Source organism: Erinaceus europaeus, chromosome 19 (genome assembly GCF_950295315.1).
Source record: "Erinaceus europaeus chromosome 19, mEriEur2.1, whole genome shotgun sequence".
Classification (NCBI taxonomy): Eukaryota; Metazoa; Chordata; class Mammalia; order Eulipotyphla; family Erinaceidae; genus Erinaceus; species Erinaceus europaeus.
Genome location: NC_080180.1, coordinates 50,042,116 through 50,055,469, shown reverse-complemented (window position 1 = coordinate 50,055,469; position 13,354 = coordinate 50,042,116). Strand labels below are relative to the sequence as shown.

Sequence of the window (13,354 nt, the reverse complement as noted above, 5' to 3'; positions counted from 1 at the left end):
GTCCTGTGACTCACTGTCTCCTCAGATAGTGGGTATTCTGAAGTCCAGTCAGAAAGAAGCATTGCAGAGACCAGGAGATGGCTCACCTGGTAGAGTACACGTGTTGCCACACATTGGGACTCAGGTTCAATCCTCAGACCACCACATGGGAGTGTCCATGGGGGAAACCTCATTGCCTATTCGTCTCTCAGTCTTTCACCCTGGATGGCCACTGGCTGTGGTGGACTCCTTCTAGCACCATGCCCCGGTGAAAACCGTGGTGTAAAAAAAAAAAAAGCAAGCAGCAATATATGTATTGATATATATAGTTGGGGGTTGGGTGGTGGGTGGTGCACCTTACTGAGCACACACAATACAGTGTGCAAGGACTCAGGTTCAAGTCCCCAGTCCCTTCCTGGGATGGTGGAGGGGGAAAGCTTCACAAGTGGTGAAGTGGGGTTGCAGGTGTCACTCTTCTCTCTCGCCCTCTCTGTCACAATTTCTCTGTTTCTATCCTAAATAAATAAATAAATAATATGGTGGTTTGCTTATTATGGCAGGCCGGGTGGTGGCGCACCTGGTTGAGTGCACATGTTACAATGCATTAGGACTCGGGTTCAAGTCACCAGTTCCCCACCTGCAGGGGAAAGCTTCATGAATGGTGAAGCAAGTCTGCAGGTGTCTCTCTTCCTCTGTATCTCCCCCTTCCCTCTCAATATCTGGCTGTCTCTATCAAATAAATAAAGATAATAATTTAAAATTTTTTGAGGTAAGGCAGTGGTGCACCTGGTTAAGCTCTTACATTGCAGTGCACAAGGACCCAGGTTCAAGCCCCTGGTCCCTACCTGCAAGGGGAAAACGTCACGAGTGGTGAAGCAGGGCTGCAGGTGTCTCTGCCGCTCTCCTTCTCTATCTCCCCTCCCCCCCTTCAATTTCTCTGTCTCTATCCAATAATAAAAAAATGTAGGGGGTCGGATGGTGGCACACCTGGTTGAGCGACATGTTACAGTGCGAAAGGACCCGGGTTCGAGCCCCTGGCCCCCACCTGCAGGGGGAAAGCTTTGCGAGTGGTGAAGCAGGGCTGCAGGTGTCTCTCTATCTCCTCCTTCCCTTTCAATTTCTGGCTGTTTCTATCTAATAAATAAAGATAATAATTAAAAATTTTTTTAATTGATAGAAAAAATATTATGCAAAGGATCAGAAGGACCAGGTTTTATAGTTACTCAGCCAGTTTTCTGCTTCTGTGACTTTGCTGAGTTTCCATCTTTTTATCTTTCTGGAAGCCTAGTATTCATCCTGCTACCTGGTGGGTTTGCTAGAGAGTACGTGAGACGGTGTATATGACAGTGTACGTGAGTGTATATGACAGTGCTGTCAGCGTTACTGAACGTTTTCCCCTGCGGCACTGTGGGTTATAATTTACTCAGCCATTAACTCATTCAAGTGTCCATTCATTCAACAAACATAAACACCTGCTTGGTTGAAGATCCTCTGCTAGACCCATAGTTGGCTCGATTTCACCTTCTTGCGTTATTCCACAAGTATCTATTTGTTGAGCATTGATTGCACATCAGGGACCAGTAAATGGTCCCTTATTCTAGTAAGACTTGTTGTTGTCTATCATCTTCCCGAACGCCTAGCGGGAAGTGACCAGGAGACCTATAGTTAGAGACACTAATGGTTCAGAAGTTCACTTTTACTTATTTTTTTTTATGTTTTACAGTAGATAAGTTTTTGTTGCATGTGTACAATTTCTCAGTTTTCTGTAAAAGACTCTCACCCCCAGCCTAGATCTTCCTCTGCCATCCTGTGCCAGGCCCTGAAAGCACCCACCCAACCTGAGTCCTTTACTTTGCTGTAATATACCAAACCCAATTGAAGTTCTATTTTGTGTTTCTCCTTCCTGTTCTTAGTTCTCAACTTCTGTCCATGACCTGTGCTCATAGCAGCACAATTTGTAGTAGCCAAAACCTGGAAGCAGCCCTGGTGTCCAATAACAGATGAGTGGCAGAGCACGTTATGGTAGGTTTACACAGTGGAACACCACTCAGCTATTCAGAATGATGACTTCACCTTCTCTGTCTCACCTTGGATGGAGTTTGAAGGAATTGTGTTAAGTGAGATAAGCCAGAAGGAGAAAGATAACTTTGGGATGATTTCGCTCATTGACAAAAATTCTTTTTTGTGTGTGTATGTATTTATTTTTCCCTTTTTTGTTGCCCTTGTTGTTTTTTGTTGTTGTTGTAGTTATTGTTGTCATCATTGTTAGGACAGAGAGAAATGGAGAGAGGAGGGGAAGACAGAAGGGGAGAGAAAGATAGACACCTGCAGACCTGCTTCATCTCCTGTGAAATGACTCCCCTGCAGGTGGGGAGCCAGGGGCTCAAACCGGGATCCTTATGCCAGTCCTGAGCTTTGCACCTTGTGCGCTTAACCCGCTGCGCTGCCGCCTGACTCCCCAGAAATTCATTTCTTATTCTCAGCTAGTTTTTTTTTTAAGTCTTTTTTTTAATTTAATTTTATTTATTTATTCCCTTTTGTTGCCCTTGTTGTTTTATTGTTGTAGTTATTATTGTTGTTGTTGTTGTTGGATAGGACAGAGGGAAATGGAGAGAGGAGGGGAAGACAGAGAGGAGGAGAGAAAGATAGACACCTGCAGACCTGCTTCACCGCCTGTGAAGCGACTCCCCTGCAGGTGGGGAGCCGGGGTTCGAACCGGGATCCTTATGCGGGTCCTTGTGCTTTACGCCACCTGCGCTTAACCCGCTGCGCTACAGCCCGACTCTCAGCTAGTTTTAACCACTGGGGAAAAAACAAGTTTCATTATCTATGAAATTGTTGCCAAATTGCCCCTAATCACTGTTAAGTCCTGTGCTACTCATTATTACTAGCCAAAAAGGGATCCACTAAATGAAATATTTTATGTATTATTATTATTTTGTTTATTTGCTTGTTTGTTTTTACCAGAGCACTGCTCAGCTCTGGCTTATGGTGGTGCAGGGGATTGAACCTGGGACTTTGGAGCCTCAGGCATGAGAGTCTTTTTGCATAACTGTTATGCTATCAACCCCTGCTTATTTATTATTATTTATTATTACTTTTTTTTTTTTTACCCAGGTACTGTACAGCTCTGGCTTATGATGGTGGGGGAGATTGAACCTGGGGCTTTGGAGCTTCAGGCATGAGAGTCTCTTTGCATAAACATTATGCTATCTACCTTCGGCCCTAAATGAAACATTTTGTATCAAAGTAGACAGAAAAGATTTTTGTGTTATACTTGCATTCTTTTTTTAATGAAATCCTTTAAAAATTTATTTATTTATTATTGGCTAGAGACACAGGGGAGGAGGAGATAGAGGAGAGAGACAGAAACACGTGCAGCCCTGCTTCACCACTCATGAAACTTTTTCCCTGCAGGTGGGGACCGGGAACTTAAACCTGGGTCCTTGCACTCTGTAATGTGAGCACTTAACCAGCTCTGCCACCACCTGGCCCCTACACCTATATTATTATGAAAAAACTAGTTGTCACTGCGTATTTTGAATATTTTTGTAGTGGCTTTTACTGTAGTCAAAATAGAACTAATCCCAAATTGTTACTGCTTCTGGAATTTCTGCTTGTTGATTAAATTTTGGGTCCAGGAAGCTTTACAAACACTTGAACCATTGATATTTCTGCATAAATGACAATATGCTGTAGTTCTGTATCTTAACTGAGATCAAGACTTTAACTAGTAAAAATAGTCAGTGTTAGAGCCAAGGAGACAACATAATGGTTATTGCAAAACTTTCTTATGCCCGAGGCTCTGAGGTCCCAGGTTTAATCCCCAGCACCACCACAAGCCAGAGCTGAGCAGTACTCTGACATCTACCTTTCTCTCTGTACCTCTCTCATTAAAATAAAATAAATAGAATATTTACAAATGATAAAATCAGTGTTAGTTGTCACTGAAAAGTAAGATATTTTATCTTCAAGGGTAGTACTGTGACCCTTTTAATCTTAAAAACGCAAATTTAACAAAGCACAAAGACCGGTGTAAGGATCCCGGTTTGAGCCCCCGGCTCCCCACCTGTAGAGGGGTCGCTTCACAAGCAGTGAAGCAGGTCTGCAGGCGTCTGTCTTTCTCTCCCTCTCTCTGTCTTCCCCTCCTCTCTCCATTTCTCTCTGTCCTATCCAACAACGACAACAACAATAATAACTACAACAATAAAACAACAAGGGGCAACAAAAGGGAATAAATAAATAAAATAAAATAAAATAATTTTTTTAAAAAATTTAAAAAAAACCATTTCTTCTGATACATGGATATAATGAAACAGTTTTTTTTCTCTCTTCTTTTTATTTTTTATTTTTATTTTACTATTTTTTAAATATTTTGTTTATTTGATAGGACAGAGAGAAATTTTAGAGGGAAGGGGGATAGAGAAGGAGAGAGACAGAGAGATACCTGCAGCCCTGCTTCACCACTCATGAAGCTTACCCCCTGCAGCTGGGAACCGGGGGCTTGAGCCTGGGTCCTTGTGCACTGTGATGTGTGCGCTTAACCAGGTGGGCCACCTCCCTGCCCCATGGAGCAGTTTTCTCCACTGCGTGGAAGGTGTTCCTTTGAGAATCTGGAGTTCCTATTCTCCTTTTGTGGTGTGAAAGTAGAGCAGATATCAAGGCAGTGGGTGAGCCTGACAGAGTCCAGGACTTGAGTAAGACAACAGCCATGTGTGCTCGGTGACCTGAGCTGTTATGCCTGGAAATCCTGCTGTGGATTTAACCTGACTTTAATCCTGTTGTCAATTATACTCCCTAAACTCAGTAATCTGTTTCAGAACCTGACTGCCCCAAGCAGTGCCTACGCCTGTGTGACATTAGTCCAACTCAGTGTGTGTTTTCTTCCCCAAGGCCTTGTATTGATGTTTCAAAACCAAATGTCAAATGACTCTTTTGACATCAGTGAAATCACAAAACTGCAGTATTGGTTTCCCTCTCTGAGCATGAAATTGTTAACCTCTTTCTTAGTCCTTCCAAGCCAAATTCACTGTCTCCAGTCATTATCATTTACTTGGTCCTGCTGAAATGGTGTTATAGGTACTTCCTTTGAAACAGAAAGAAGCATTTCTTTTCTTTTTTTTTAATTAATTAATTTATTTATTATTTGTTTTATTCCCTTTTGTTGCCCTTGTTGTTTGTTTTATTGTTGTTATTGTTGTCGTCGTTGTTAGGACAGAGAGAAATGGAGAGAGGAGGGGAAGACAGAGAGAGGGAGAGAAAGATAGATACCTGCAGACCTGCTTCACCGCCTGTGAAGCGACTCCCCTGCAGGTGGGGAGCTGGGGGCTCAAACTTGGATCCTTACGCTCGAACTTGGATCCTTAAGCTGGTCCTTGCGCTTTGCGCCACCTGCGCTTAACCCGCTGCGCAACCGCCTGACTCCCGGAAAAGCAGCATTTCTAAGTCCACAGAAACCTTTGCTTTTTCTTTCCCTCCTGCCTCACCTCTGCTATAACGTTTAGTAAGGATTAGGTTATTTGGTTAATCGATTTTATTTTGCCTTTTTAATGTATTTAACCTTGAAGGGACTCTGTCAGAATAAGCATTATATTTTCTGGAAAGGTAGACACCCTGTGAGTGTTAAAGTAAGGCGTAAATAAACTCAGCACATGAACACCAGCCTGCTAGTGTTATGACAGCTATGGCTCTGTGGTTAGTTAAAAAGTCAAACATCTGCTGGGGCCCCAGTCGGGGAGTCCTGAGATTCCCAAGCAGACATAGTGGGCCTAGACCTCGAATAAATCCCTACCCCCAACATTACCAGTCGTCTCTATCAGGAACAAGACAATAGACTCCTTTGTGGGCCCTCATAGGATCTTGCCCTCAACTTGCATCAACAACAGTAGAGAATGTTCCATCCTCTGAAAGGAGGCTGGACAACATACTCTATGCTCCACCCGAGGAAGATGGGTCCCGAAATTGAGGCAGCTTGGAACGTTCCTAATCATGACCACAGAATGTGAGCTCAGATCTACAGGGATGCAGAGGTCACATAGGCTCCTAAGCTGAATATGGGCCCCAGATCACATCAAATCGATGGGGTTTACAGTCAACAATATTTATACCCCTTTCCCATATTAGGGAGCTATTCTCTTCCCTGATCCAGCTTTCTGGTCCTTTTTCCAGCCATGACATCATCTCCCCAGACAATAACTTGGATCCACCTGCATATTAGATTTCAGGCTCGGGGGGGGAAGGGGGGGAAACTAATATAGTCATGTGGGCCCTTTGGAATATAACTAAAATAGATCTACTAGCTATCTACAAAATGAAGACACCCCCCCCCCCCAACTCTTCATCTGCACTATTCCAGCCTTTAGGTTCATGATTAGTCAACAACTTGTTTGGCTTTATATGTTAACTCTCTTTTCAGCCACCAGGTTCCAGATGCTACCATGATACCAACCAGACTTCCCTGAACAGATGACCCCACTATTGTGTCCTGGAGCCCCACTTCCCCAGAGCCCCACCCCACTAGGGAAAGAGTTGGCTGGACTGTGGAACGACCAGCCAACGCCCATGTTCAGTGGGGAAGCAATTACAGAAGCCAGACCTTCCACCTTCTGCATCCCATAATGAGTCTGGGTCCATACTCCCAGAGGGTTAAAGAATAGGAAAGCTATCAGGGGAGGGGATGAGATACGGAGTTCTGGTGGTGGGAATTGTGTGGAGTTGTACCTCTCTTTTCCTATGTTTTTTGTCAGTATTTCCTTTTTAAAAAAAATATATATTATTTATTTTATTTTTGAGAGAGATGCAGATAGAGAGAGACAGAGAGAAACACCAGAGCACTGCTCAGCTCTGGCTTATGGTGGTGTGGGGGATTGAACCTGGGACTTTGGAGCCTCAAGCATGAGAGTCTGTTTGCATAACCATTATGCTATCTCCCCCACCCAGTATTTCCTTTTTATAAATAAATTTTTAAAAAGCCAAACATCTAGGGCCAGCAAAATAGCTCACTTGGATAGTGCACTGCTTTGCCATGTACACAGCCCAGGTTCAAACCTAGCCCCTACCTCATTGAAGGAAACTTCAGTGTTGTGGTTTCTCTCCCTCTCCCTCTCCCTCTCCCTCTCCCTCTCCCTCTCCCTCTCCCTCTCCCTCTCCCTCTCCCTCTCCCTCTCCCTCTCCCTCTCTTCCTCTGCTTCCTGTCTTAAAAAAAAAAAAAAACCCAGTTTCATTCTATGAATTGCTGAAGGCAACAATGGGATTTTGGCCAAATTCTAAAATAAAACCCTCTCCAACTGCATCTCTTGAGTAGACTGTTTGTTTTTACTGCCATGTCTGAAGGAATCATACATGTATAATGATGACAGTATGCAGCTGCAGCTAATTAAGGGCAGCTTAGCATTTCCCTGGATAAGCGATTTGTCAGTGACTTTACTGGTCTGAAAGAAAGGTTTAGTAGCATGTGGATTAGTCATGGGGCGTGCACACTTGCTCTTCTTTAAGATTACTTTGAAGCCGTGCAGTCTCAGGCTATCTATGGGAGCCTAGCTCATTCTTTTGCAAAAGAATAATAATTCTCTTGCCAAAACTGAGCAGCCTAATTCTCTATGGCTTAATCTCTGTGGTTTTCTTGTTGACTTTTAGGTACCAAAGGAAGAAACAAAGGAGAATTTACAAATCTTCAAGGGGTAGCAGCTTCTACAAGTGGGAAGATACTGATCGCAGACAGCAACAACCAGTGTGTTCAGGTACTGCCCCAACTCTGTCCGGTACCCTGTGCATTGACAAGACAGCCCTGGCTGCAGCTATTATTATTATTAATGTTGTTGTTGTTGTTATTATTATTACTATTGCAAGAGCATGCCAGCTCCTCCTGCTGGAGGCTCAAGTGGCCCAGAAAAGAAAGGGAAGCTTGTTAGCGTGTCTAGGTTTTTCTTCAGGTGGAGCTTGCATGCTCTGGCTTGCATGCACAAGGCCAGCGCTCTCGGCTAAGTTCTGTGCTGCTTCACATTCCAGCCCATGTCCTTTGTCTTCCAGATATTTTCCAACGACGGACAGTTCAAAAGTCGCTTTGGCATCCGTGGGCGCTCTCCCGGGCAGCTGCAGCGGCCCACAGGGGTGGCTGTGCATCCCAGTGGGGACATAATCATTGCAGACTATGACAACAAGTGGGTTAGCATTTTCTCCTCTGACGGGAAGTTTAAGGTAAGCATAATGCCATCAGCCACTTGGTAGGTGAGGGAGAATGAACGAAATGCAAGAGAAGATGGTTTTTTTGTTTGTTTTCTCTTTTGTGAACCAATAAAATATCCAACCCTACTGCATACATAAAAATTTATCTTAGAGCCAGGCAGTGGCACACCTAATAATTAAGTGCATACATTACAGTGCACAAGGACCCAGGTTCAAGCCCCTGGTCCCCACCTGCAGGAGGAAAGCTTCACGAGTGGTGAAGTAGAGCTGCAGGTCTCTCTCTGTTTCTCTCCCTGTCTATCCCCCCTCTCATCTCAATTTCTCTCTGTCTCTATCCAATAATGAATAAATAAAAATTTTTTTTAAAAAAGAAGGGAAATTAAATGTCTGTTTGTCAAAATTTCTAGAATGCACCTAAAGAAAATTTATAGCACTAGATGTTTATATATGAAAAAAATATATCGGGGCTGGGGGTGGCACACCTGGTTGAGCACACGTTATAATGCGCAAGGAGTCAGGTTTGTGTCCCCGGCCTCTACCTGCAGGGGTAAAGCTTCTCGAGTGGTGAAGCAGTGCTACAGGTGTCGCTCTGTCTCTCTCCCTCTCTATCACCCCCTTCCTCTCCATTTCTGGCTGTATCTATCCAATAAATAAATAAAGTTTTTAAAAAACTTTTAATTTATCTTAATATTATTGTGCCCTAGGGGTGACACTGCTCCTTCATGCTCACGTGTACCCCAGATGCAGCCATTCTGGTGCTTCAGGCACTTTTTTTAAAAAAAATATTGCCAGATTTAGATTAAGATTTACCTTAATTCAGTATAAAAAAGGGAGGGCAGGCGGTAGCACAGCAGGTTAAGCCCACATGGTGCAAAGTGCAAAGACCCACACAATGACAGCCCACGGCTCCCCACCTGCGGGGGTGGGGGGTTGTTTCACAAGCGGTGAAGCAGGTCTACAGGTATCTATCTTTCTCTCCCTCTCTCTGTCTTCCCCTCCTCTCTCCATTTCTCTCTGTCCTATCCAACAACAATGACAACAGCAATAATGACACTAAGGGCAACAAAATGGGGAAAATGGCCTACAAGAGCAGTGGATTCGTAGTGCTGGTACTGAGTCCCAGCAACAACCCTGGAATGGCGCAACGAGTTAAGCACACATAGTAGGATGCACAAGGGTCCACACAAGGCTATCGCTGGGCTTGGTGCCTGCAATATGAATGTATTGCTCTTGGCGGCCACCTTTTTTTTCTTCATTGGGTAAAACAGAGAAATTGAGAGAGGAGGGGGAAATAGGGAGAGAGCAAGATAGACACCTGCAGACTTGCTTTACCGCTTGTGAAGTGACTCCCCTGCAGGTGGGGAACTGGGAGCTCGAACCTGGGTCCTTGCACATGGTAACGTGCACTCAACGGGGTGTGCCACCACCCAGCCCCTAAACCTCTTGTTTTGTAAATGGTACTTAGTTATTAACCTCAGATAGGACCCTCTGCTTTCTGTAAGGCAGTATCTTTTCAATCTAAGAGAATAAAAAATCTCTCTCTAAATTTGCACTACTGCTCTTTACTTCTATTTTCCTTGATTCCTTTGTTGTTGTTGTTGTTCCACTAGCAGCCTGATGACTCTGTATGATGCTCCTGTACACAGCTTGCAAGTTCAGCACCTACTCACTGTGCCACCTCCCAAATCCTCCATTCTTCCTCCTCTCCCTCCTCCTTCTTCCTCCTCTTCTTCTTCTTTGACAGAGAGAAATAGGGAAAGGGAAGGAGGAATAAAAAAAGAAAGACACTTAAAACACTACTCCACTATTCCTAAAACTCCTTCCCCTGCAGAGAGCAATAGAGAGAGGGAAGGAGAGAAAGAGACACCTGCGGCACAGCACCACTACTCTTAAAACTTCCTCACCTATAGGTGGGACTGGAGGCTTGAACCCTGATGCTCAAGAATGGTAATGTGTACACTCTGCTGGGTGCGCCTCTACCCAGCCCCTAGTTAGTATGTTCTTGCTTTCTATTCTTTTTAAGGAAGGAGATACATTGTCAGGTCAAATGTAGTTCTTATTTCATGTGGTAAAATTCATTGCAGCTAAACTTACAGAAAGGAAATGAAAGGACCAGAGATTTTGGTAAATACTGAAGCTTTTTCCATCTAGACTTACATGGAAAGTAAGACTTAATTATTTCTCTCACTGCGTGGTTTCTTTTTCTGTTTTATTCTACATAATTATCACTGTTGTTATACGACTGAGTCACTCAGTAACTAGTGTTCTTCGTACTAGACAGTCATAATGTCCTTGTTTTAATAAGCAGAGCTTACTTTCTCCCTTTTGATCTTTGCTGAAGGATCTCCCATTCAGACATGAAAGTGCACCATTTCTTTACAAGCCACTATGCTATAGGCTCTTTGATGTTTGAGCTACACTTCAGAACTACAACCAGAGTTACACAACAGAGTCCCCAACAAGAATTCCACTGTTTCTTTCCAAAGTAAATGTGTCTCTTTGTTCCAGAGATCAGACCTGGAGTTCAGTCAGTTATACACTACAAGGATGAATGGTCATTTTTTAAATGTTTGAAACCCCACTATGGGAGTATCCTCATCTCTCTTCAGTCTCTCTCTTTTTATTTTTATTTTATTGCCACTAGGGTTATCACTGGGGCTTTGTACTGACACAGCGAATCCACTGCTCTCAGTGGCCATTGCCTGCCCCCCCACTTTTATGTGACAGAACAGAGAGAAAGCAATAGAGAAGAGAGAGGGAGATAGAGAGGGAAAAGGAGAGTCCCCTGCAGCCCTGCTTCACCACTCATAAAGCTTCCATCTCCTGCAGGTGAGAGTCTGAGTGCTTAAACCTGGGTCCTTCTGCACGGTTCCCCACTTAACTCTCCATACTGTCCTCCTGCTCCTGCATGCATTTCCTGTCTCTATTGGGAAAGAAGATAATCCTGCAGGGCAGGTCTAGAAGTTGAGTAGGGCGGAAAGGGAATATATGCGTGTACTCTGCTTGGCACTTGTTCTATCCCTAGGATCTGCATGACCCCGGAAGTAAATGTCATACTCTTTTAATATATAAGGGAAATGAAGCCTAAGGAAAGAATACATCTGTGCTGTACTACTGGTTGTGTCCAAAGCAAGCGACAAACACTGAACAGCCTGGCCCACACTGCCTCTTTAGAAGGGAACTGTGGCCCCACTTAAAAGAATTCTAGAACATTTCTTGAAGGTTCCATGTCAATGTTAGCATCAGATAAAAGATGTAACAAAGGCAGTTGTCGAAGGCCAACAATGATGGTGTCCCCTGAGAAGCTGTGCACCTCTTTGAACACTCAGCGAGCTGCTCTTTCCAGAAATATGTCTCTCTTGGTGTTTTGTAGCATTTTTTTAGTGATTTAATACTGATTTACAAAATTACAAGGTTCTGAGTATAATTCTACACCATTCCCACCACCAGTGTTCTGAGTCCCCATTCCCTCCACTGGAAACTCCAGTAGTTCTCTCAAGGTCATAGATATGGGTTAGCTGGCTGATATATATATTATATATTATATATTATATATTATATATTATATATTATATATTATATATTATATATTATATATTATATATTATATATTATATATTATATATTATATATTATATATTATATATTATATATTATATATTATATATTATATATTATATATTATATATTATATATTATATATTATATATATTTGCCCTTTTATCAGTATATGAAAAGATACTTTATTATTTTTTACTATATAACATTTCATGGATACACCCGATTACATATTCCCAAATGGCAAGTGAGATACAGAGTAAGATTTCTTTTTGATTCCTGAGAATCTCAGCATCATCTGTCTTTTGGAGGGTTCAACTTCTTTCGGTGTCTGTGACACTCTCAACTGCAGACCGTTCTCTACTTGGGGAACGTTGGTTGTCCTCTTCAGCCTAGCACACAGCTTGAGGGACGCACCTGGAGCAGTGAGGGAGGGACAGTCGCCTAGCCAGCCAGATCAGCTGAGTCAGTCTGTTCGTGAGGATACCAGAGATGCTTGGTAGTAAAGAATATTCTGCTAAGTTGCTCTCTCATGGCTCCCTGCTCCAAGGTTTCACTGTTTTCTTCTAACCTAGCTTTTAGTGTCTGACCATGTGTCTCCCCGTTATTATTGTCCGGGATCTGGTCGAGGGAGAGGCTTTATATGTTCGTATGGAACGTCCACAGAAGGGTTTTTTTTGTTTTTTGTTTTTTGTCTTGCCATCAGATGTCAAAGCAAGATCTACTTTGCAATTATAGTCATCTGGAAGGGAGGGACATGTAGACTTATAACGAACACGATTTAAAGTTCCATTTTGAGGGAGTAGCGTTAACGGGTTAAGCACACGTGGCACAAAGCGCAAGGACTGGCGTAAGGATCCCGGTTTGAGCCCCTGGCTCCCCACCTGCAGGGGAGTCGCTTCACAGGTGGTGAAGCAGGTCTGCAGGTATCTATCTTTCTCTCCCCCTCTCTGTCTTCCCCTCCTCTCTCCATTTCTCTCTGTCCTATCCAACAACGACGACATCAACAATAATAACTACAACCACATAAAAAACAACAAGGGCAACAAAAAGGAAATAAATAAATATAAAGTTCCATTTTGAAGTGGAAATAAATGTTTCAAGATAGTTCTGTTTGATATCGCCCACTTTCCTGCTGCTAGTGCCATGATGAGGCAAGAATTTATCTTCATCCCTTTCACAGGTGGTCACGGCGGGGCAGCCATCTTGCTTCCCATATTTGCCTTTTTTCTTCCCACTACAGTTCTACCTTCTCTTTCTTTCTAAGCCACAGCTACACCCATTATTACTTCTGAATGTTGTTCCTTTTATCCTCTTCTCACCCTGGGTCCCGATAGGATAGGGGTCATCTCCCCTTAACATTTCTCCTCCTCTTTGGAAGTATGGACCAAAATTCTTTTTAGGGTGTGGAAGGTGAGATTTCTGGCTTCTATAATTGCTTCTCCACTGGACTTTGGTGTTGGTGGGTCGACCCATCCCCCCAGCCTGTTTCTCTTCCCTTAATGGGATAGAGCTCTGGAGAGTTGAGGTTCCAGGACATGTTGGTGAGCTCATCTGTCCAGGCAGTTCAGGATGGAATCATAGCAGCATCTACAACTTGGTGGCTGTGAGGCAATTAGATATAAAGCACGAT

General features: G+C 43.4%; 1 protein-coding gene across 6 annotated transcripts in view; it reads left to right on the top strand.

The window, feature by feature from the left end:
* Positions 1-13,354, top strand: part of TRIM2 (tripartite motif containing 2) — a 143,013-nt gene that overhangs the window by 119,107 nt on the left and 10,552 nt on the right. For all 6 annotated transcript variants that reach the window (XM_060178929.1, XM_060178932.1, XM_060178930.1 and 3 more), the window contains exons 7-8: positions 7,615-7,718; positions 8,008-8,175. In XM_060178929.1, the coding sequence (XP_060034912.1) occupies positions 7,615-7,718; positions 8,008-8,175 (272 nt within the window). The remainder of the gene's footprint in view (positions 1-7,614; positions 7,719-8,007; positions 8,176-13,354) is intronic.